This window comes from Mus musculus, chromosome 12 (assembly GCF_000001635.26).
Source record: "Mus musculus strain C57BL/6J chromosome 12, GRCm38.p6 C57BL/6J".
NCBI lineage: Eukaryota > Metazoa > Chordata > Mammalia > Rodentia > Muridae > Mus > Mus musculus.
The window spans coordinates 103,615,095-103,638,405 of record NC_000078.6 but is presented as its reverse complement, the minus strand read 5'-3'; the positions used below and the strand labels follow the sequence as shown (position 1 = coordinate 103,638,405).

The 23,311-nt window shown below is 44.2% G+C and overlaps 1 protein-coding gene across 3 annotated transcripts; it reads left to right on the top strand.

The window, feature by feature from the left end:
- Nucleotides 1-6,915: 6,915 nt before the first annotated feature.
- Serpina10 (serine (or cysteine) peptidase inhibitor, clade A (alpha-1 antiproteinase, antitrypsin), member 10) lies at nucleotides 6,916-21,731 on the top strand. Of its 3 annotated transcripts, none has more exons than XR_003950042.1 (5): nucleotides 6,916-7,022; nucleotides 9,409-10,177; nucleotides 11,486-11,796; nucleotides 13,924-14,074; nucleotides 21,378-21,731. XR_003950042.1 is itself a non-coding variant. In NM_001301404.1 (5 exons), the coding sequence occupies exons 2-5, from the start codon at nucleotides 9,448-9,450 to the stop codon at nucleotides 21,567-21,569; spliced, it is 1,185 nt and encodes a 394-aa protein (NP_001288333.1). In that variant the 5' UTR covers nucleotides 6,962-7,022; nucleotides 9,409-9,447; the 3' UTR covers nucleotides 21,570-21,731. The 3 variants fall into 3 exon arrangements, 2 of the variants coding, with proteins under 2 accessions (NP_001288333.1, NP_659083.2); NM_001301404.1 differs by having other exon boundaries at nucleotides 6,962-7,022; nucleotides 11,685-11,796; NM_144834.4 differs by having other exon boundaries at nucleotides 6,962-7,022; nucleotides 11,523-11,796.
- The last annotated feature ends 1,580 nt before the right edge of the window (nucleotides 21,732-23,311 follow it).

The window sequence follows — 23,311 nt, the reverse complement described above, 5'->3', positions numbered from 1 at the left end:
CCCTTTCCTCCCCAACTTGCTTCTTGGTCATGATGTTTGTGCAGGAATAGAAACCCTGACTAAGACAGAGCCCTAGAGTGCTATGCATACAATGTGGGGCCACTGTGGTAAGATTCATGAAGGCAGGACTGCCGATAGGATCTGAATAGCAAAAACTGTGTTTGTGGCTTCCAGGTGGGATTAGGGATCCTACTAGGAACTATAAGCCACTCATGGTGAATTTTAACAAAGAATTTGGCTATGTTCGGCCCATGTCCAGAAAATTTGAGACAAGTGCATAAAATAATACACACATTTGTTTGGCAGGTGAAATTTTCAAGCCAGTGTAAAATTCAGACCATGGTTGTTACTAGCCCTGTTTGTAATGATAATTTAGAGTGTAAAGGGGGACAGAAAGGAACTAGGCTTGATGCTATAGACAAGGTGAGTGTAGATAAAAGAGCTGTAATTGTTAAAGCGATGGGCATAATTGAAAGGCAGTCATGCACTTTGCCACAAAAAGAAATTTGTCCTGAGAGGAATACAGCCCTCCTGTTGTAAAAATGCAAAGTCATTAGGAATATCTTCCGTTCAAAAGTGAGCATGATTGAGCTTCGATGGAGAGTTGGCTCAGCAGTTAAGAGCACAGACTGTTCTTCCAGAGGTCCTGAGTTCAATTCTCAGCAACCACATGGTGGCTCACAACCATCCATAATGAGATCTGATGCCCTCTTCTGGTGTGTCTGAAGACAGTGAGAGTGTACTCACATACTTAAATTAATTAATTTAAAAAAAAAAAAAAGAAAGAAAGAAAGGAAGGAAGGAAGGAAGGAAGGAAGGAAGGAAGGAAGGAAGGAAGGAAGGAAGGAAAAGATTGAGCCTTGAGCCTCCAGGGCACACAGCTCAAACAGAGCCACTTAGATATTTTTGGTTTTTGTTTTGTTTTTGTTTTTTTGTTTTTTGCTTTTTGTTTTCTCCAGATTAGGTCACACAGAAACTTAAAGTGCTATAGCTATGGTATAGGGTTGGGGGTAGGGTTGGGGGTAGAGTGGGGTGGGGTGGGGAAGGCTACTCCTCAAGATGAGCACAGAACTTGATGCCATACAACTTCTGCAAGCATGAAGATTTCAAGGGTTATGGGGTCATGGAGATCTGCATCAAGTTTCCAGAGAAAAACCAGCGACCAGATATCATGGAAAAGAACTGGATTTCATGTATAGAGAGATGTGCTTAGATAAATCCTAAGTTTCATTGGAGACTCCCAAGGAAGACCATGTGTGTGTGTGCCACAGGCAGCGGAGATGCAGAAATGGACGTGACCATGCTCTTTGGAGTCTATACAACGTCACCACTTGTCATGGCTGGTTTGGGGTTCTCACTGTGGCACAATCTTTCCTTGCTGTTTCTCCTGTTCCTCTCTTTTGGAATGGGGATGTTTACTCTGTGCTGTTGTACACTGTGAGTGTATTACTCGTGATTTTATAGGGGCTCACTGCTAAGAGTTTGCTTGGAGTGTCAGAGGAGACTTGGGATTTTGGACCTTTGAACAGTGTTGGAAACTGTTAAGACTTTGGGGACCATTGAAATGAATGTTTCATTATCAGGTGGCCATAAGCCATGGTAAAGGTGTGGTTTGGATGTAAAATATCCCCCATAGACTCATATGTTTAAGCACATGGTACCAAGTTGATGGCACTGTTGAGGGAGATCATGGTCCCTTAGGAACATACCTAGTTTATGGATGTAAAACACTTAGGGACAGACCTTTAAGGACTATAGCTGGGCCGCATTTCTGATTTTGTTCTCCAAAATGTGAGGCATTTCTAACACATGCTTCTAGCACAAGGAACTCTGCTATGTCTTCCTTGACTGCCATAATGGATAGAAACCATGAGCCAAAATAAATGGTTCCTTCCTTAGATAGTTTCAATTGGGTAATTTGTCAAAATGATGAGAAAAATTAGCTGAGGGATTAGTTTAGAATCATAATTAATTTATATTTATAAGTATATAATCACTTTATGGTGATATATAATTTATTTATATATAATAATATAATTTAATTTAAATTTTTTTAATTACACAAAAATGAGCAGAAAGACAAGAACACAAACAAGTCTAGGAATAGAGATTAAACACTTAGACATACACTCAACTTCATTTAAAAGCCACCAACTACAAAACTACACTGAAGTCCTACTTGCAAACTACTGGGTTGGCAGAAATCTGAGTGCAAAGTGTGGAGCCTGAGTCTGAAACAGTCCTTCTCACAAACTGTGGCAGATGCTAGGCTTGCCTTGCGAAGGGAATTAGGCAATATACTCAGTGTTTGCTTTCTAAGACTGATGTAACCAATTACCATAGACCAAGTGGCTTCAAACAACAGAAACTAAATCATGCCGTTGTGGAGGACTAAGTCCAAGAGCAAGGGTTGTCCATGTGCTGTCTCCCTCCTAGCTTGGTGGGTGTCAACAACCCTCTACATTCCTTGGCTGTGGACAGAACTCTCATTTCTGTATCCATCTTTATGTGGCCTTTCCTCCTAATCTTTCCCTACCTCAATCTCCCTCTGCCTTTCTCCTACGAGAACTTTTGCAGTGTGAGACAAGGCCCTCTTCGTTGGAATAATCTTTTCCTCCCATCCTTAACTACACCTACAAAGACTATTTAATCAAAGTCTGCCACATTTACATGCTCTGAGACTTATCTCTCAGAATATATTTTGGGCTATTTTCATCACAAGTCTCCTGATCATCTCACTTAATGCAAAGTTCTTTTTTTAAAGACGTATTTATTTTATGTGTATGAGTGTTAACTGTATGTGTATGCACCATATTCATGCCTGCTGCCAATAAAGGTCAGAAGAGGGTGTTAGATTTCCTGGAACTAGAGTTAACAGATGGCTCTGAGCCACCATTTGGGAGCTGAGAACTAAACCTAGATCCTCTACAAGAGCAGCCACTAGAGTTCTCAAGTGTGTGTGTGTGTGTGTGTGTGTGTGTGTGTGTGTGTGTGTGTGTGTGTGTGTTTCTGTGTGTTCATGTGCACACCAACCCCAAGGCATGTACTGTCTTCCTCTTAAGCGCCTCTCCCCTTTAATGTTCATGCTCAAATCTACATTAAAAACTCTTCTTAGTCAACTCCAACTTTATTATAAAACAAAACAAAACAAACAAGCAAACAAACAAAAACCTTATGATTTTAAGCATTTACTTTTGATCCAGAAGCCCTGCTTTGAGAAATGTAAGCTAATGGCATACATCTGGCACTTTAAAAAATAATCTCCCTAAAGTATTTTGTAATTGGAAAACATTAAAAATTTCTTAAAAGCCCAAGGAGAGGAACTGGGTTGAGTAAACATAGAGCACTGTGAAGTTACATAAAGAAGCGATAATTCCTCTGGGCATCATGAGTTCATAAGGAAGAAAGGACGACGTACAAAAACACATGTTTGTTCTCATATAAAGAAATACAAGAAGGAACCAAAAAGAAAGTGGTTAAATGATGCACAAGAGATGGAGAGGGTGAAATGGGTTTCTTCTTGCATCTTTTTATATGGCTTAGACTTGGGGAATAATAGTCACATCTTGCATAGTCAACAATACAATTAAGATGACAAAATTCTCTAAGCCAATTGAAAAGAAAAACAAATGAGAAAAATCACATTTCAGATTACCACACAGAAGGGGAGAGAAAAAATTGAGCCAGGGATCTTCAGAACATGGTGTTTGGACCAGATGCTCCCCCTTTAAAGGAGAAAACACTGCCAACAAACCTCCAAGTTTTCTTTGCAGATCTGCCTTGTATAGTGGGGTAAGCATATGACATTGTGATATTATTTATATGTCTTGTGGGACAGAGTGAAGAAGGGAAATGCAAATCTGGAGCAGGAAAGAAGGAAGAGTACTGGGGAGAGGACTCAGTGGGAGAATGCTTGCCTCGGATGTGTGAGGACCTTCGTTCAATCTCCAGCAAGAGACACAGCAAGAGGTAAAGGAGATGGAGACAGAGAAAGACAGAGGAGACAAAGCCACTGAGACAGCAACAGAGGAGAGAGACAAGCAAAGACAATGGCAGACAGAGTGGCAGGGAAGGAAGGAGGGAAGGTAAGGATAGACTAAGGCAGGGAAGAGGAGGGGAGGGGAGAGAAAGGGTGATGAGGAATGATCCCATGTATGAATTGGAGGCATAAGTGTGTGACTTAGAAAAACACATACATGTAGACATAATTTTAAAAAAATAGCCATGAGTTGGGAAGTATTGTATATAGTTGAGAATCCATGAATCTCTTCTAATAGTGCTAATAAATAGATATGCTTATTTTACATATATCAAACATAAATGGAAAAAGTTACATGGGACATGCATAGTATGAAAGGGGTTTGGGAGAATGAAGCAGCTGATTGTGTACCCTGTGAATATGAGGCAAACAACAGTCTTTCTATGAACTCAGCTTGGCACTCATCCGTCTATCCTGAGCTTCAACTACGATTGCCCCAGCGTGATCCTAGTTAGTTTCCCCATGTGCTTTCCCAGCTGCCTATAAACAGACCAACTATTCGCATGAAATAGACTGATCTCAGATCTTAGTTTAAGACGTCATTCTGGCACAGTGAAGACACTCATCCTAGCAACCAAGAAGGCCCTCGTTTAGTTCCAGTAATGGAATGCACTTGGGCCTGATACCACCCAAGGTCATGCTTCTGTCAGTAAGTCCACAAAAAAACACACTTCATGTCAAAGTGATCTTTGGTCTGCCTGACCATCTACATTCGATCCAGGTTGTTCCAGAAAAATCTTTCAGATCCCTATCCTTATTTGATTACTTTCATCTCTTTTCCAGGAAACAGAAAAAGTCCTGTGGTCAAAACAAGGGGTCCCCCCAAAGTTCCCAAATATCTCAGATAATTGGTGTTGATTTTCATGGTTCTCTACATTCTTGTGATAAATATTCTTCAGAGGATGATGTAGGCAAGAGTGAAAAATGAGAATAAATGGGAATTTTGTCACACGCCAAAGGTAGGACTTAGAAGTTTGCTATTCCATAAGCCATGGCAGGACTTGACTTTGACATGGTAACAAACTCTACTGGACTTGCTGTTTGCTTTAGAGACATGTGATTACCTTGGAATGTGGGAAATGGGCTCTTCATCCTATAAGTGAAGCTTGCTTGCTCTTTCAATATGGGTCAGATAAGAATAACTGGAGGCCATACCTGACAGAGCTCTAGACCTATCAACAGCAATGTCTCACTTCTCTGGATGACTGCCTCCCCACACTGAGACAAACCAGCCAATAATAAGGCAATTTTCCTGGCTGGCTTTATGTGTCAACTTGACTCAAGCTGGAGTTATCACAGAGAAAGGAGCCTCCCTTGAGGAAATGCCTCCATGAGATCCAGCTGTAAGGTATTTCCTCAATTAGTGATCAAGGGTGGCAGGGTCCATTGTGGGTGGTGCCACCCCTGGGCTGGTGGTCCTGGCTTCTATAAGCAAGCAAGCTGAGCAAGCGAGGGGAAGCAAGCCAGTAAGCAGCATCCCTCCATGGCCTCTGCATCAGCTCCTGTTCCAAGTTCCTGCTATTTGTGAGTTCCTGTCCTGACTTCCTTTGGTGATGAACAGCAATATGGAAGTGTAAGCTTAATAAACCGTTTCCTCCCCAACTTGCTTCTTGGTCATGATGTTTGTGCAGAACTAGAAACCCTGACTAAGACAGCAATGTTGATGATCTTTAATAAAATATACTAATCCATGTCTATGTTGTGGTTTGAAAAACTGAAAATGTGTTGGGAGTCCTTGGTTCAGGTGAGATGTGTCAGCTAGCCACCTCTACCTGTGAGGAGGGGCCTGCCAGCCGGTGATCACATGCCACTCCTTAGTCTGCTTTCAAGCAAGGTGCCTCTCAGGATGACAGGCCACAAACTTCCTGTCAGCCAGTGCATTGCTTAATGGAGTTCTTCCTCAATGGCTACCTTCCTGTCCAATGAGTGTCCTCCATCATGAGATGAGCAGATAGATGGTCACATCTGCCAGCACAGATATCCTGGAACACCGCTGTACTTAAAGGCGTTATTTTCTTTTGCCTTCATGTTATAGCTGGAACATTACTGTTTCTTATCTGCTTTTTTTAATTTGAGAAATCCTTTTATTTATTTTTTTTCAGATAGGGTCTCATGTAGCCAGGCTGGCCTTAAACTTGCTATGTAGCCACGAATGACCTTGAACCTCTGATCCTCTTGCCCCCACTTCCATAGTGCTGGGATAACAGGTGTGCTCCACTGAGCCTTATTTCATGCAGTGCTAGGGACCAAAACCTGGAGACACTCAACGAACTGAGCTATAACCACACCCCATCGCTGGTTTGTTGTTGTTGTTGTTGTTGTTGCTGCTGCTGCTGCTGCTGCTGTTTCTCTTTTGATTGTTGTTGTTGTTGTTGTTTTTTCAATTTTGTGGGTAGGGTATATAAACTTTGTCTCACTTCAAGGCTAGAAAGGGACATATAGCAAAACTTACAATGACAACCTAGTAGGTCTGAAAAGCTGTACCTCACAGGGTGCTTTCCAGCTCAGGCTCTGAGTACTTGAGAGGTTCAGCCTCAAGAGACAGAAGGTAGTACATTGACCTTGTGCAGGGCTTGTATTGTAAGACATGACCCAACAGGAATCCAGTCTCCATTACTGGACTGACAGTTCCTTACGGACAAGACAGTGGGTCTGAAATTCTACCCAAATCCCTTTATGGTTCCCAGAAGCAGCCATGAGGCCCATGATAACCTTCTTTCTAGAACCTTCATCCCCACCCCAATGAGGGTGAGACTCTTGTGAATTCTGGTCATAGTTGGGGCCATAGGACGAGCCTGGGGAATACCAGAAGTTCTTTGGTTTTCTGGAAATGCAATCATATCCCAGCAGGGTGTTAATCAGTAACAGTCCCCAGAGGCCCACACTTTGGAATAACAAATATTTACTGAAGGCTTTGGGCTGCAAAGCTTCTGCTTGCCTCTTTGCTCTGAATGATCTTCTCGGCACCAGAGGTCCAGGACTGGTAAGAGGTGGTGGATGGCAGGGGTGCCTCTAGAGTGTCTACCAGGGAGAGGTGGGAGAATAGCTGTTTTCTCGCTCTCACTCTCTCTCTCCCAGTGGGCTTCAGCAGGGAGTGGGTGGGGTGGGGGAGTTAGAGGGCAAGAATGCTGTCTTTCACCTAAACTCCAAAGGACTGTACATTGAAGTTGGGCTCCGGGTAGCATCAAAAACATGTTAGCCATAGATAGGAGGCAGCCAGGGCAAGGGCTCTGAAGGCCTGGTATTTGTCTGCCACAGCTCACTGCCGAAGCAAGTGAGCCAGGGCTGGGGGGAGGTAAGGGAGGCACTGCTCTACACACATGCTCAGGGCTAAGTGTCAGGTAGGTAGCTTATTTCCTGCCCATCTCAAACTCTGTGGGACAAGGTGTGCCCTCTATACACCCGACGCTGCCCTAGGTCCCAGGAGCACCCCGTGTATATTGTGTATGGCTGTCATGATGATGATGAGGGACCTGAAAAGACAAGTTACCCTCTTCAGTAAGCAGGCGCAGCAACGGTCAGGTGCTACAGAGACACTTCAGGGGACGACTTAGTTCTAGGAAAGTGGGACATTGTGCTGGTGTGTTGGGAAATGTTCCTGACGGCCGAGACAATGACAAGTAACTATGGAATCAGGACTAATCTGAGCGCTTAATTTACAAAGCAGAGCTAAATACCATGACAGAATTCTCCCGGGGCAGCTCAGGCTGTTGGGACAGAATAGCCAACAAATGTGCAAATGTGTTTGCACAGTTCTGGAGGCCCAAGGTGAGGGACAACATGGTTGGGCTGTGATGAGGGCTCACCTCCTGGTTTGCAGATGGTGGTCTTCTCAGTGTGTTCTTGGTGGAGAGAGGAAGGCTCTGGTGTCTCTTCCTCTTCTTATAAGGACACTAAAGCCCTCACAATCGCCCCACAATTCAGACATCATCTAGTCACTCTCAAAGGCCCCACCTTGCCATAGCCTCACCTTGGAGGATATGGCCTCAGTTTTGAGTTGTGAAGGACTAAAGGCAAGTTGTCCATTTAAACAAAAAGATGAATGTATGACACTGGAGATGTTTCGTACCTGGAAAGAAGTAATGACCCGATGCTTACAGCAATGTGGTGACCTACTAAGGGGCCTCATCATTATGGCTGGGAAGCAATTCCTAAATGGTAACATTTGGGAGACCCAGCAGGGTTATCCAGGCTAGAAAGTGGGGATGCTGGCTTCTTTGGGGTCATTTAGCAAGACCTGTGTCTTGGGGCTGGATGTGGTTTGTTACGGGTACAGAAGAGGGACTGGGAGCAACTGGAGCGCTTCTTGTCACATTCTGACTTAGAGTCTAATGGTCAGAGTGAGGGGCTGTGCTGATGGGACCTATCAAGCATCCCCAACACCTATGGCTTGAGCATCTTGCCATCCAGATCTTCCTATTGTCCAGCAGAGAGTGAGCTATTGGGAACATCTTAGTGGCATAGGCAGCCAGCCTCTAGGACACTGGTAATATTGCTGTGAACACGATGTAGTGGCACAACTCAGAGCCAGGTTTCGGATCTGAGCACACAGATGAATCTCAAGAGAGGCAGACAGACAGTCACGGGGAGCGGGGTGGGGCAGGAAAGTCGCTACCAGGGCAGACTCCCTCAGGCTGCAGAACTGGGGCACAGACAGCCAGTGTGTGCCATGGGGGGAGGGGCAACGAGACTGAGCGACTTGAACCCAGGTCTTGTGTAGAAAAAGAATCGGCTGTGTTTCCTGCAGCCACCTAGGAGCTGTGGGTAGAGGACTGAAAGAAGACCTATCGGGAACTGTGTACAGGAGATTCAGGAAAGAACCGGCTTAAGTCAGAAAATTGTGGGGAGGCTTCCTTTTCTTTGCTGGATCCCCTCTTGGACCCTCCAAATCCCTAGTCAAAGGTGTCCCATATTAAGGTTCTGTGACGCAGCATGGAGGGGCTGTTTGATATGCCTAGTAGCCAAATGATAAAGGAAAAGCTCGAAGCAGCTCAGTTAATGGCCCCAGCTCCCACCTGATCCTGCTCTAGACCAAAGGGCCACATTTGGCCCTGCCAGAGGAAAGCAAGGGAACAGAAACTGGGGGAGGGACCACACATTGCTCAAGGATCTGCTCAAGAAGATGGGACTTGGAAGAAGTCTTGTAAAATGCCCCCATTCCCTAACCAGGTGGATGAATACACCGCCTATATGCTCTAGGTCAGTCTAGGGTATAGCTAACCTGTGATCAAGCCAGGGGAGCCCACACTTAACTTGGTAGGAAGGAAGAAGAATCATGGGAGAAATTTTTGCCTGGCAAAGATGTTTTATTAGGTGCTGAGATATTCTTCGTTCTCATTCATTCATTCTCTGTCTTTCTCTCTGCCTAGGATGAAGGGAAGTGGCCCCTGGCCTCCACAGCTGACCACATGAGGGTGGCTTCTAGCCTCTTTCTTCCTGTCCTCCTGACAGAGGTGTGGCTGGTGACTAGTTTCAATCTCAGCTCCCATTCACCAGAGGCTTCCGTTCACCTGGAGTCTCAGGATTATGAGAATCAAACCTGGGAAGAGTACACACGGACTGATCCCAGGGAGGAGGAGGAGGAGGAGGAGGAAAAGGAGGAAGGCAAGGATGAGGAATATTGGCTGAGGGCCAGTCAGCAGCTCTCCAATGAGACTTCAAGCTTTGGGTTCAACCTGCTTCGAAAGATCTCCATGAGGCACGACGGCAATGTGATCTTCTCACCTTTTGGCCTGTCTGTGGCCATGGTGAATTTGATGCTGGGGACCAAGGGAGAGACCAAAGTCCAGATAGAAAATGGACTCAACCTACAGGCCCTGAGCCAAGCAGGACCCCTGATCCTTCCAGCCCTCTTCAAGAAGGTCAAAGAGACCTTCTCCAGCAACCGGGACCTGGGCCTCAGCCAGGGTAGCTTTGCCTTCATCCACAAGGACTTTGATATCAAAGAGACCTATTTCAATCTCTCCAAGAAGTATTTTGATATAGAGTATGTGTCTATAAATTTTCAAAATTCCTCACAAGCCAGAGGGCTCATAAACCACTGCATTGTCAAAGAGACTGAGGGGAAAATCCCCAAGCTTTTTGATGAGATTAATCCTGAAACAAAGTTAATTCTGGTGGACTACGTCTTGTTCAAAGGTATTTGGAATCTCCTGTTGCCCCAGAGCCAAAAGAACCTGACCCTATTTCTGACTCTATTTCTCTCTTTCCTTCTTCTGGTCAGAGTACACTTAGTACTGAAGGATGCTCTGCAGACATGGTCTCTGCTTCGCGGCTTCAGTATACACTGAGGAGGGACCTAGTCTTCCAGAAGCCCCCACTCTCACCACCTGCAGACCCGTGGTTCTCAGTTTCCATAGCTCCCCTGCCTAGTTTTCATCTAATGCTTGGAAGAGGTCACATAGGGCTATTGAATGAGCAGCTTACTATCAGCAAGACTCAGGTTGAATCTGGGCTCGCCATTCCCTGCTTCTGTGATCTGGGGCAAAATCTCTGCCCTTGGATTTATCGTTGTTGCCATTATTATAATGTGTGGGTCTGTGCATGTGAGTGCAGGCATACCTGGACGTCAGAGGTGCTGGATTCTCCTGGAGCTGGAGTTGTGAGCCACCCAACATGGGTGCTAGGAAACAAACTTGAGTCCTCTGTACAAGAGTATGAGCTTTTATCTGCTAAGCCATCTCTCCAGTCCCCTGGTCTTGGAATTTTATATAAAAATTGGGACTCTCACTTGCTAGAGTCATAGAGCTATAAGAGCTGACATGCAAGGTGCTACACACAGTATTTGGTACTTACTATCCACCACGGGAAGGAACTGATTGCATATTCATTCTTTCTGGCAGTCAATGCAGCAAAGAGAATAGAGCTGCTGTTTCCTTTGTTATAAGGGGATGAAGGTGAAGACTGGGGAAGATAGTTTGAACATGCTTGCACAATGAATGGCAGAGGCCAAATAAATGCAAAAAGAGATCCCGTGGTTTTGTAGCCTCAATTTCTTCTAGCTCTAACAGGGTATGGAATGGGATGAATCTGGAGCTTAAAGCTATACCAGAAGATTCACAATGTCCCAGGTAGAAAGACCATTTACAGACACTCCAAAACATGTTCAGTGTAGCGTCATGTAATGGCTGGCCTCTCTTGCTTCCAAAGCCACATAAAGTGATGCTGAGCTAGACACAGCCTCACTACCTGTAAAGTATGTTTGACATGCTGGGGCCGTGTGGTGGCTAGGAATACCTCACGCATCAGGCATTGGAAGCCATCCACCAGGAAATGAGGACGTTCTGGTTCTATGATGGGTCATGGGTAGAGCTGAAGTTTGGTCTTTGAGGAATTTGATGCTGGAGCATGCAGACTTGAAAAAGAAATGGCACTCCCAGTGGGGAATAAAGGGGGCAGCATACTCTCTTCTCTACCACTCGAGCAAGACCAGTGTGTTCTGTGCAGGCTTGTTTCTACAGGGGCTCTCTTCTGACTTGTTCAGGGAAGTGGCTGACTCCATTTGACCCCAGCTTCACTGAGGCCGACACTTTCCACCTGGACAAGTACAGGGCAATTAAGGTGCCCATGATGTACCGGGAAGGGAACTTTACCTCCACCTTTGACAAGAAGTTCCGCTGTCACATCCTCAAACTGCCCTACCAAGGAAATGCCACCATGCTAGTGGTCCTCATGGAGAAGACAGGTGATTACTTGGCCCTGGAGGACTACTTGACCGTGGATCTCGTGGAGACATGGCTGCAGAATATGAAAACCAGGTATGATGCTTCCCCTACCGTGCAGACTTGGCTTGCTGTCCTCATCAACACTCCCAATCCATTTTACTTAAAATGCCCTATGCTTGCTGCCCATGATCTCCAGTGATCACCAAGGTCCAATTTTACTTTATCCTGAGCATCAATCCTGGTTAGGCCTAGTTTTATTATTCTAATGAACAGCAGTTGTTCAAATACAGCAGTTTTCCTACTGGGATCTCTATTGATGCCAAAGCTACAACAGTAAACAAGCCAGAGGGAGACAAACAACACTGTAAGAGGATAAAGCACTTCAGCAGGTGCAGGCCAAAGCCAGGGATGGTCTTCTCTGGTGATGAGGGGTGAATTTCATGGGTTTGTCTGAGAAGAGTGTTTAGAGGCAGTTTGGGGATAGAGCACGGCTGGCGGCTCTAAAGAACAGCAAAGTGGCCAGTGTGGCTGCAGCTGTTGCAGAAGAGGTGAGAGGATGCAGGGACAGCCACCCCAGGACCTTACATTGCACACTCAGAAAGGTCATGGGCTTCGCCAGCAGGAGATGGGGAGCCATAGAGGCTTCTGACCAGAGGCTCAAGGAGACCTGATTAACGGATCATACAAGATCCTGTGCTGAAAGCAGGCATTAATAAGGAGGACCATGAGGAAGCCAGTCAGAAGGGTGCCGGATAACATCAAGATGTTGCCACTTGGACAATGGTGGTAGCAGGTGAGGTGGTAAGATGTAGACAAGACATTGAATCTGCCAGGAAGCAAGAAGCAGTGAATTTGATGACTAGATATGGGATGGGATGCAGAGCAAAAGAAAGAGAAAATAGAGACAGATCTGAAGAGGTATCTGTCAGTCAACAATAGCTGTAGTGTTGGGGCCTCAGCATCTCAAGGATGGGTATCACTTACTAAGAACATGAAAGGAACAGGCCTGGAAGTAAGTTCAGAGCTCAATCCTAACATCTAGAAATGTCTCCCTAAGCTCCATATGAAGGAGGCCAGGCTCTAAGAGTGACTCTAAGAGTGACAGGTACATGGCTGGGGGTTAGTACCATGAGAGCAGGTAAGCCTGAACATGGGGAGAGAGGCGGGTGCCCTGTGTGGAGAGAAGAAATGGAAGGGTGGGGTAGAAACTCGGGTGTTTGTGGAAGTGAGTCTGCCTGCTGGTGCACAAGGCAGACAGCTCCAAGAAGAGTCTCATGGCTGTGCCTGTTGAGTCGCTGCTCCGGAACTGGTATAGAGATGAACTCAACTGAAGGTCCTGCCCACAGCTTTCACTTGCATTTTTCTGTCATTTTAAAATCTTTCAGCATTAGCAAAGGGCTGGAACATAAACCCCAACAAATGTTTCCTGAGTGGTTACACACTTACAAATTAAAACTTAGGACATGTCACATCCTCAGTTTTTTCCAGGATGGAGCCCAGCCCAGCTACACAACAGGGAGAAGAGTAGGCAAGGGTTTATTTATAAAATTGCTGCGTTCCAGGCATTGTTCTGGTCACCTTTCATACGACAATCATTCTATTCAAAAGCTCTGATGTTGGTACATGTATTTTTTGATGACTCTTTATAGAGCAAGAAAACTGAAAATTAAAATTAATTTGATTTAATTAGTAGCTTTCATGTTTTCTTTTTAATTTCTGAGCCACAAAACTCATCTTTCTAAATCTCATCTCCTCAGAGAACTGACAAGAGGAAAAATAAATATCTCAGAGCCTCCTTGGCTAAGGAAACAGTGTTAGTGGAAATCCCTCTTTGCTTTCCTTGTTTGACCATTCCCCCAAGTTCTCTGGAAACATCAAGGTCCAGGGTGCTGGGCTGGGAACAGCATCCTCCAACGGGCTGCTAGGATGCAGGAAGCAGCCAGGGAGTTGGTTGGGGTGGTTTTGAAACATACAGAAATGGACATGGAGTCCAGCATTCCTTACTAAAAAGGATTTGGGGAAGGGAGCTGATGACCTAGCTAACACAGTGGTGCTTCATACCTCAGAAGTATTTTCTCTGAGATAGAACACTGTGAAAGATCCCATGAGCTATACACCATGAAGCAAAGAACATAGTCTTGGAGAGAGGAAGGAACAGAACATGTCCTTATCAGCAGCCCCAGCCATTTCACCATTGTCTGTCCTGCCCTTGGGCCATAGGAAAATGGAGGTCTTCTTTCCCAAGTTCAAGCTGAACCAGAGGTATGAGATGCACGAGCTGCTCAAACAGATGGGAATCAGGAGGCTCTTCTCCACCTCAGCTGACCTCAGCGAACTCTCAGCCATGGCAAGAAACCTTCAGGTGTCCAGGGTAAGTCAGGGACCATGCTGGGGCCCAGGCCACAGCATGCAATGTCACTAAAACCAACACATACTTTGCAAACCACGTCGTCGTGATTACATGCCTGGCTGTAGCATAGAATTTTACTCCAGTTCTAACATCTTCAAGTGGTACCCAAGCTGGGAGTTCCAAGGAACTACTCAAACACCCTTTTAACTAGGTTCTCATTGGGAGAGCTCCATCCTTCTTCTCTCCCAAGGCTTAGGAAAATATCTGCCCCCTCATACAGACTGGTTTATAACCTATCAGTACTGTGTTGACTATCAAAAAGGCTCATGAAACTATACTATCTTTAGCATGAAAGAAACCTCCAATCATTACTTGGTCACCATCATTCCTTGTGACATACACTCCACCTCCCTTATGATTAGCCTCAAAGGACCCTCTTGCTCTTCCTCGCCACATGTCTCCCCTCTCCTTCCTGTTCCTCAGGAACAGGGAAGTCATCCATCCCTTCTTGGTTCTTGTAGCCTGTCTGTGCACTGCAGGGAACCAGTTAGCATTCCTGGCCTGGATTCATTATGGCTCGCTCTCTTCCACCATTACAATTGAGATCCTGGCCTAGATTCATTACGGCTCTCTCCTCCACCATTACAATCGGGAGAGTTCACATTTCTCCATACAACTGTTAATTCTGAGAGAATTTTTTTCCTTTTTTTTTTTTCTTTTTTTTCCCATTTTTATTAGGTATTTAGCTCATTTACATTTCCAATGCTATACTAAAAGTCCCCCATACCCACCCACCCCCACTCCCCTACCCACCCACTCCCACTTTTTGGCCCTGGCGTTCCCCTGTACTGGGGCATATAAAGTTTGCGTGTCCAATGGGCCTCTCTTTCCAGTGATGGCTGACTAGGCCATCTTTTGATACATATGCAGCTAGAGTCGAGAGCTCCGGGGTACTGGTTAGTTGATAATGTTGTTCCACCTATAGGGTTGCAGATCCCTTTAGCTCCTTGGGTACTTTCTTTAGCTCCTCCATTGGGAGCCCTGTGATCCATCCATTAGCTGACTGTGAGCACCCACTTCTGTGTTTGCTAGGCCCCAGCATAGTCTCACAAGAGACAGCTACATCTGGATCCTTTCGATAAAATCTTGCTAGTATATGCAATGGTGTCAGCGTTTGGATGCTGATTATGGGGTGGATCCCTGGATATGGCAGTCTCTACATGGTCCATCCTTTCATCTCAGCTCCAAACTTTGTCTTTGTAACTCCTTCCATGGGTGTTTTGTTCCCAATTCTAAGGAGGGGCATAGTGTCCACACTTCAGTCTTCATTCTTCTTGAGTTTCATGTGTTTAGCAAATTGTATCTTGTATCTTGGGTATCCTAGGTTTGGGGCTAATATCCTCTTATCAGTGAGTACATATTGTGTGAGTTCCTTTGTGAATGTGTTACCTCACTCAGGATGATGCCCTCCAGGTCCATCCATTTGCCTAGGAATTTCATAAATTCATTCTTTTTAAAGCTGAGTAGTACTCCATTGTGTAGATGTACCACATTTTCTGTATCCATTCCTCTGTTGAGGGGCATCTGGGTTCTTTCCAGCTTCTGGCTATTATAAATAAGGCTGCTATGAACATAGTGGAGCATGTGTCCTTCTTACCAGTTGGGGCATCTTCTGGATATATGCCCAGGAGAGGTATTGCTGGATCCTCCGGTAGTACTATGTCCAATTTTCTGAGGAACCACCAGACTGATTTCCAGAGTGGTTGTACAAGCCTGCACTCCCACCAACAATGGAGGAGTGTTCCTCTTTCTCCACATCCACGCCAGCATCTGCTGTCACCTGAATTTTTGATCTTAGCCATTCTGACTGGTGTGAGGTGGAATCTCAGGGATGTTTTGATTTGCATTTCCCTGATGATTAAGGATGTTGAACATTTTTTCAGGTGCTTCTCCGCCATTTGGTATTCCTCAGGTGAGAATTCTTTGTTCAGTTCTGAGCCCCATTTTTAATGGGGTTATTTGATTTTCTGAAGTCCACCTTCTTGAGTTCTTTATATATGTTGGATATTAGTCCCCTATCTGATTTAGGATAGGTAAAGATCCTTTCCCAATCTGTTGGTGGTCTTTTTGTCTTATTGACGGTGTCTTTTGCCTTGCAGAAACTTTGGAGTTTCATTAGGTCCCATTTGTCAATTCTCGATCTTACAGCACAAGCCATTGCTGTTCTGTTCAGGAATTTTTCCCCTGTGCCCATATCTTCAAGGCTTTTCCCCACTTTCTCCTCTATAAGTTTCAGTGTCTCTGGTTTTATGTGAAGTTCCTTGATCCACTTAGATTTGACCTTAGTACAAGGAGATAAGTATGGATTGATTCGCATTCTTCTACATGATAACAACCAGTTGTGCCAGCACCAATTGTTGAAAATGCTGTCTTTCTTCCACTGGATGGTTTTAGCTCCCTTGTCGAAGATCAAGTGACCATAGGTGTGTGGGTTCATTTCTGGGTATTCAATTCTATTCCATTGTTCTACTTGTCTGTTTCTATACCAGTACCATGCAGTTTTTATCACAATTGCTCTGTAGTAAAGCTTTAGGTCTGGCATGGTGATTCCATCAGAAGTTCTTTTATCTTTGAGAAGACTTTTTGCTATCCTAGGTTTTTTGTTATTCCAGACGAATTTGCAAATTGCTCCTTCCAATTCATTGAAGAATTGAGTTGGAATTTTGATGGGGATTGCATTGAATCTGTAGATTGCTTTTGGCAAGATAGCCATTTTTACAATGTTGATCCTGCCAATCCATGAGCATGGGAGATCTTTCCATCTTCTGAGATCTTCTTTAATTTCTTTCTTCAGAGATTTGAAGTTTTTATCATACAGATCTTTCACTTCCTTAGTTAGAGTCACGCCAAGATATTTTATATTATTTGTGAATATTGAGAAGGGTGTTGTTTCCCTAATTTCTTTCTCAGCCTGTTTATTCTTTGTATAGAGAAAGGCCATTGACTTGTTTGAGTTTATTTTATATCCAGCTACTTCACCGAAGCTGTTTATCAGGTTTAGGAGTTCTCTGGTAGAATTTTTAGGGTCACTAATATATACTATCATATCATCTGCAAAAAGTGATATTTTGACTTCCTCTTTTCCAATTTGTATCCCCTTGATCTCCTGTTGTTGTCGAATTGCTCTGGCTAATACTTCAAGTACTATGTTGAAAAGGTAGGGAGAAAGTGGGCAGCCTTGTCTAGTCCCTGATTTTAGTGGGATTGCTTCCAGCTTCTCTCCATTTACTTTGATGTTGGCTACTGGTTTGCTGTAGATTGCTTTTATCATGTTTAGGTATGGGCCTTGAATTCCTGATCTTTCCAACACTTTTATCATGAATGGGTGTTGGATCTTGTCAAATGCTTTTTCTGCATCTAACGAGATGATCATGTGGTTTTTGTCTTTGAGTTTGTTTATATAATGGATTACATTGATGGATTTTCATATATTAAACCATCCCTGCATCCCTGGAATAAAACCTACTTGGTCAGGATGGATGATTGCTTTAATGTGTTCTTGGATTCGGTTAGCAAGAATTTTATTGAGGATTTTTGCATCGATATTCATAAGAGAAATTGGTCTGAAGTTCTCTATCTTTGTTGGGTCTTTCTTTGGTTTAGGTATCAGAGTAATAGTGGCTTCATAAAATGAGTTGGGTAGAGTACCTTCTACTTCTATTTTGTGAAATAGTTTGTCGAGAACTGGAATTAGATCTTCTTTGAAGGTCTGATAGAACTCTGCACTAAACCCGTCTGGTCCTGGGCTTTTTTTGGTTGGGAGACTATTAATAACTGCTTCTATTTCTTTAGGTGATATGGGACTGTTTAGATGGTCAACTTGATCCTGATTCAACTTTGGTACCTGGTATCTGTCCAGAAATTTGTCCATTTCGTCCAGGTTTTCCAGTTTTGTTGAGTATAGCCTTTTGTAGAAGGATCTGATGGTGTTTTGGATTTCTTCAGGATCTGTTGTTATGTCTCCCTTTTCATTTCTGATTTTGTTAATTAGGATTTTGTCCCTGTGCCCTTTAGTGAGTCTAGCTAAGGGTTTATCTATCTTGTTGATTTTCTCAAAGAACCAACTCCTCGTTTGGTTAATTCTTTGAATAGTTCTTCTTGTTTCCACTTGGTTGATTTTACCCCTGAGTTTGATTATTTCCTGCCGTCTACTCCTCTTGGGTGAATTTGCTTCCTTTTTTTCTAGGGCTTTTAGATGTGTTGTCAAGCTGCTAGTATGTGCTGTCTCCCGTTTCTTCTTGGAGGCACTCAGAGCTATGAGTTTCCCTCTTAGAAATGCTTTCATTGTGTCCCAAAGGTTTGGGTACGTTGTGGCTTCATTTTCATTAAACTCTAAAAAGTCTTTAATTTCTTTCTTTATTCCTTCCTTGACCAAAGTATCATTGAGAAGAGTGTTATTCAGTTTCCACGTGAATGTTGGCTTTCCATTATTTATGTTGTTATTGAAGATCAGTCTTAGGCCATGGTGGTCTGATAGGATACATGGGACAATTTCAATATTTTTGTATCTATTGAGGCCTGTTTTGTGACCAATTATATGGTCAGTTTTGGAGAAGGTCCCGTGAGGTGCTGAGAAGAACGTATATCCTTTTGTTATAGGATAAAATGTTCTGTAGATATCTGTCAGGTCCATTTGTTTCATAACTTCTGTTAGTTTCACTGTGTCCCTGTTTAGTTTCTGTTTCCACGATCTGTCCATTGAAGAAAGTGGTGTGTTGAAGTCTCCCACTATTATTGTGTGAGGTGCAATGTATGCTTTGAGCTTTACTAAAGTGTCTTTAATGAATGTGGCTGCCCTTGCATTTGGTGCGTAGATATTCAGAATTGAGAGTTCCTCTTGGAGGATTTTACCTTTGATGAGTATGAAGTGTCCCTCCTTGTCTTTTTTGATAACTTTGGGTTGGAAGTCGATTTTATCTGATATTAAAATGGCTACTCCAGCTTGTTTCTTCAGTCCATTTGCTTGGAAAATTGTTTTCCAGCCTTTCACTCTGAGGTAGTGTCTGTCTTTTTCCCTGAGATGGGTTTCCTGTAGGCAGCAGAATGTTGGGTCCTGTTTGTGTAGCCAGTCTGTTAGTCTATGTCTTTTTATTGGGGAATTGAGTCCATTGATATTAAGAGATATTAAGGAAAAGTAATTGTTGCTTCCTTTTATTTTTGTTGTTAGAGTTGGCATTCTGTTCTTGTGGCTGTCTTCTTTTTGGTTTGTTGAATGATTACTTTCTTGGTTGTTCTAGGGCGTGATTTCCGTCCTTGTATTGCTTCTTTTCTGTTATTATCCTTTGAAGGGCTGGATTCGTGGAAAGATATTGTGTGAATTTGGTTTTATCGTGGAATACTTTGGTTTCTCCATCTATGGTAATTGAGAGTTTGGCCGGGTATAGTAGCCTGGACTGGCATTTGTGTTCTCTTAGTGTCTGTATAACATCTGTCCAGGCTCTTCTGGCTTTCATAGTCTCTGGTGAAAAGTCTGGTGTAATTCTGATAGGCCTTCCTTTATATGTTACTTGACCTTTCTCCCTTACTGCTTTTAATATTCTATCTTTATTTAGTGCATTTGTTGTTCTGATTATTATGTGTCGGGAGGAATTTCTTTTCTGGTCCAGTCTATTTGGAGTTCTGTAGGCTTCTTGTATGATCATGGGCATCTCTTTCTTTATGTTTGGGAAGTTTTCTTCTATTATTTTGTTGAAGATATTAGCTGGCCCTAGTTGAAAATCTTCATTCTCATCAATTCCTATTATCCGTAGGTTTGGTCTTCTCATTGTGTCCTGGATTACCTGGATGTTTTGAGTTAGGATCCTTTTGCATTTTGTATTTTCTTTGACTGTTGTGTCGATGTTCTCTATGGAATCTTCTGCACCTGAGATTCTCTCTTCCATTTCTTGTATTCTGTTGCTGATGCTCGCATCTATGGTTCCAGATCTCTTTCCTAGGGTTTCTATCTCCAGCGTTGCCTCGCTTTGGGTTTTCTTAATTGTGTCTACTTCCCCTTTTAGTTCTAGTATGGTTTTGTTCATTTCCATCACCTGTTTGGATGTGTTTTCTTGTTTTTCTTTAATGATTTCTACCTGTTTGGCTGTGTTTTCCTGCTTTTCTTTAAGGGCCTGTAACTCTTTAGCAGTGCTCTCCTGTAATTCTTTAAGTGACTTATGAAAGTCCTTCTTGATGTCCTCTATCATCATCATGAGAAATGTTTTTAAATCTGGGTCTAGATTTTCGGTTGTGTTGGGGTGCCCAGGACTAGGTGGGGTGGGAGTGCTGCGTTCTGATGATGGTGAGTGGTCTTGATTTCTGTTAGTAGGATCCTTACGTTTGCCTTTCGCCATCTGGTAATCTCTGAAGCTAGCTGTTTTAGTTGTCACTGTTAAGAGCTTGTTCTTCAGGTGACTCTGTTAGCCTCTATAAGCAGACCTGGAGGGTAGCACTCTCCTTAGTTTCAGTTGGCAGAGTATTCTCTGCAGGCAAGCTCTCTTCTTGCAGGGCAGGTACCCAGATATCTGGTGTTCGAACCAGACTCCTGGCAGAAGTTGTGTTCCACTCACTAGAGGTCTTAGGATCCCGTGTGGAATCCTGTGTGGGCCCTTGCGGGTGTCAGGCGACTCAGCTGGCAAGGTAGCCCAGGGCTCGAATGGAGCGGAAGGGGCTTGTGCCCCAGATCAGGCCCGGGTAGCCTGCTTCCCTATGTACCGCAGTCTCAGGTTCTGCGAGATTGGATTGGGGCAGGCACTGTGTTCCACTCACCAGAGGTCTTAGGATCCTGTGGGGAGTCCCGTGTGGGCCCTTGCGGGTGTTGGGCGAGACTCTCAATTCTGAGAGATTTAAGATGATATTCTATGTGACTAGGAGCCAGTATGGTAACCTCAGACTGAGTACAGGCAACCAGGGTCCCGAAGGTAACCACAGACCCTCAGGCTGACCCTAGAAATGCCTTAGAGTTCCTTCAAAGGCAAACAGCTCAGCTCAAGAATCAGCGTCACAAAGTACATAATGCAATAAATACTTTCTAGAAGCCTGCATGTCGGGATTTGCTAGCCAGGTTCCCTGGTTCCAAGCCCAGGATGCACCTCGCAGAGCCCACGCCACTTCCCATAGCCTCCTAGTACTGATTGGATTTCTGAGGCACTTTCTGACGCAATCTCATGCATCTCATGCATCTCCAAGCTACCACAGAGACCCCTCCCCCTCCCCGGAGCAAGGCTGGGTTTCTGTCAGTTCTCCCTTCCCGTTGCCACACAAACGGTCTTTCATGTTCTTTATCTAGGTTTTACAACAGTCGGTGCTTGAGGTGGATGAAAGGGGAACAGAAGCAGTGTCAGGGACGCTGTCAGAGATTATCGCTTACTCCATGCCTCCTGCCATCAAAGTGAACCGGCCTTTTCACTTCATCATCTATGAGGAGATGTCCAGGATGCTCCTATTTCTGGGCAGGGTGGTAAACCCCACAGTCCTGTGACTCGGGTGTATGTAAGACCTCGTTCACCACGGTTGCTGAGCCAGAGGTGTCTGAAACACAAGATGCTGGTGGTAGGTGGGAAAGGATGTGTTCTCTGTACCCAGCCTGCTCGCTGTGGCTGTTCCCTGATTAACACTGAAACTAAAACAACTCATACTTTAAGGAGATGTCTGTTCAATCTGTCTGGCATTTTAAACGCTTCTGAGCGCCTTAGCTGAAGACTAGATGGGGAGGGTCTCTCCCTTTCTCTGCTGCTCGCAGGCCTGAACTGAGAGCAGTTAGTAGCAGAGCAGGTGTGGGTCTGGGGAGAACATGGACATTCTCCTACAGGAATGCTTCTCTCCTGGGTCATTCTCTGGCTGAGTAAGTGTTCTATTTTAGTTTGTTCCAGACTCCTCTCTCTCTCTCTCTCTCTCTCTCTCTCTCTCTCTCTCTCTCTCTCTCTCTCTCTCTCTCTCTCCCTCTCCCTCTCCCTCTCCCTCTCCCTCTCCCTCTCCCTCTCTCTTTCTCTCTTTCTCTCTCTCTGTGTCTGTCTGTCTGTCTGTCTTTCTCACTTCCCTCTCCTCCCTCCACTCCTCTCCTACCCAACCCCCACTCCCGCAGGGACCTATAACATAAGACTTGGATGGCCTGGAACTCTATGTAGACCAAGCTAGCCTTGAATTCACAGAAATCCACCTACCTCTGCCTCTGCCTCCTGGGTGCTAGAATTAAAGGTGAGCACCACCACACTCAGCTCTGTGTGTGTGTGTGTGTGTGTGTGTTATAGTATGTTTTAATCATAAAATTCTTTTTTATTAAAATTAACAGAACATCGCCATAGACCATCCTGATCACAGTGTCTGGCTCAATGACACCCACTCAGTTCTGTTCTGTGATCACCCAGTCACGTGGTTCCATCACAGGAACCACAGAGCACCCAGTTCAATGACTTCATCTTATAAGGAAAACAAACAGAGGCCAGAGCAAAGGCCACATCTGGGTTTTCACGAGTGACAGGCACATTTTTCCTCTTTTCTTCATAAGAGTTTATACGTGAACATATAAATACATACACTAATAATGACCTTTTATGATTGCTTTGGTATAGAGTTGAATACAGTCTCAATTATATTCAACTTTGCCAACAAAAAACATGCCTTGGTCATTGTTAATTAAGAAAATACCTTTGTGGGCCTTGATGCTGTGGAGGATCTTGACTGTATAGAGTGCAGGGCCCACTGCACATGATAGGTATGTCAAATGTTATATCTCAGTGGGAGTAAAACACCAGCCCAGGGCCACTCAGTGTGACCATAGTGAGCCAATCCTTCTTTCTTATTCTACTCCAAGGCTTTGGGACTCTATCTTCCCTTTCTAAAGCATGTATCTTTAGGGACTGCTGAACTGTCCTTTGTCTCAGTTGCCCACTGTGCTTGAACAAAAGCAAGCATGGACTTTGTCCCAGTATGAAAGGAGAATGCAGATAGCTCTAAAGCATTCCTGGGCAGCCATTTTCTAGCTTATCAAGATAAAGGCAGAGCTTTAGAGGGAATCAGAGAGTGTTAGATATCAGAGACCAACTAGTCTCAGAATGGCAGCTGTGCTGACTCAGGGCTTAGCTGCATTTTAGTCATCTAGTTAATACATAAACACATATAAAATCGATGCATTGATTAGGTACTTGGTGACAACTCCAAAGTCACATGAGTAAGAGGTTCCATCAAGAGGCAGTCTAAGCCAGATGTCCCCACCTCAATCTC

Excerpts from the sequence above, each read along its gene's own strand:
- Serpina10 (NM_144834.4), top strand. The coding sequence starts at position 9,448 with ATGAGGGTGGCTTCTAGCCTCTTTCTTCCTGTCCTCCTGACAGAGGTG. Across the intron at positions 10,178-11,522 it reads GGACTACGTCTTGTTCAAAG|GGAAGTGGCTGACTCCATTT; the intron begins GTATTTGGAATC and ends TGACTTGTTCAG. Across the intron at positions 14,075-21,377 it reads GAAACCTTCAGGTGTCCAGG|GTTTTACAACAGTCGGTGCT; the intron begins GTAAGTCAGGGA and ends TTCTTTATCTAG.